Here is a 238-nt window from a genome sequence, read left to right on the forward strand (position 1 = left end):
GCCTAACGGGCCGCCCCAGCCGGTAGCCATCCCCGCTCCGGTAGGTCCCAGGATTGGGCAGTTCAGGGCGGGAACCTCCGCAACGCCATTCGCAGCTTCAGAAAAAAAAAAAAAAAAGTTGGGGTTTGGAGGTTTTTTTAATTCTTTATTTTTTAAGCTTGCCGTTCAGGTTCCCCCCGAGCGTTTCCCGGTGTCGGAGGTGGATGTTATCCTGAAGGATGTGGTGGGGAGGGGCCTG

At 55.0% G+C, this 238-nt stretch overlaps 1 protein-coding gene across 1 annotated transcript in view; it reads left to right on the forward strand.

Annotated features, from left to right (window-relative positions):
* TCTEX1D1 (Tctex1 domain containing 1) overlaps positions 1-238 on the forward strand; it is a 2,077-nt gene that overhangs the window by 475 nt on the left and 1,364 nt on the right. The window contains exon 2 of the mRNA XM_009875233.1: positions 170-223. Within this exon, the coding sequence (XP_009873535.1) occupies positions 170-223 (54 nt within the window). The remainder of the gene's footprint in view (positions 1-169; positions 224-238) is intronic.

Source organism: Apaloderma vittatum, unplaced genomic scaffold, assembly GCF_000703405.1.
Source record: "Apaloderma vittatum isolate BGI_N311 unplaced genomic scaffold, ASM70340v1 scaffold20818, whole genome shotgun sequence".
Taxonomy (NCBI): domain Eukaryota; kingdom Metazoa; phylum Chordata; class Aves; order Trogoniformes; family Trogonidae; genus Apaloderma; species Apaloderma vittatum.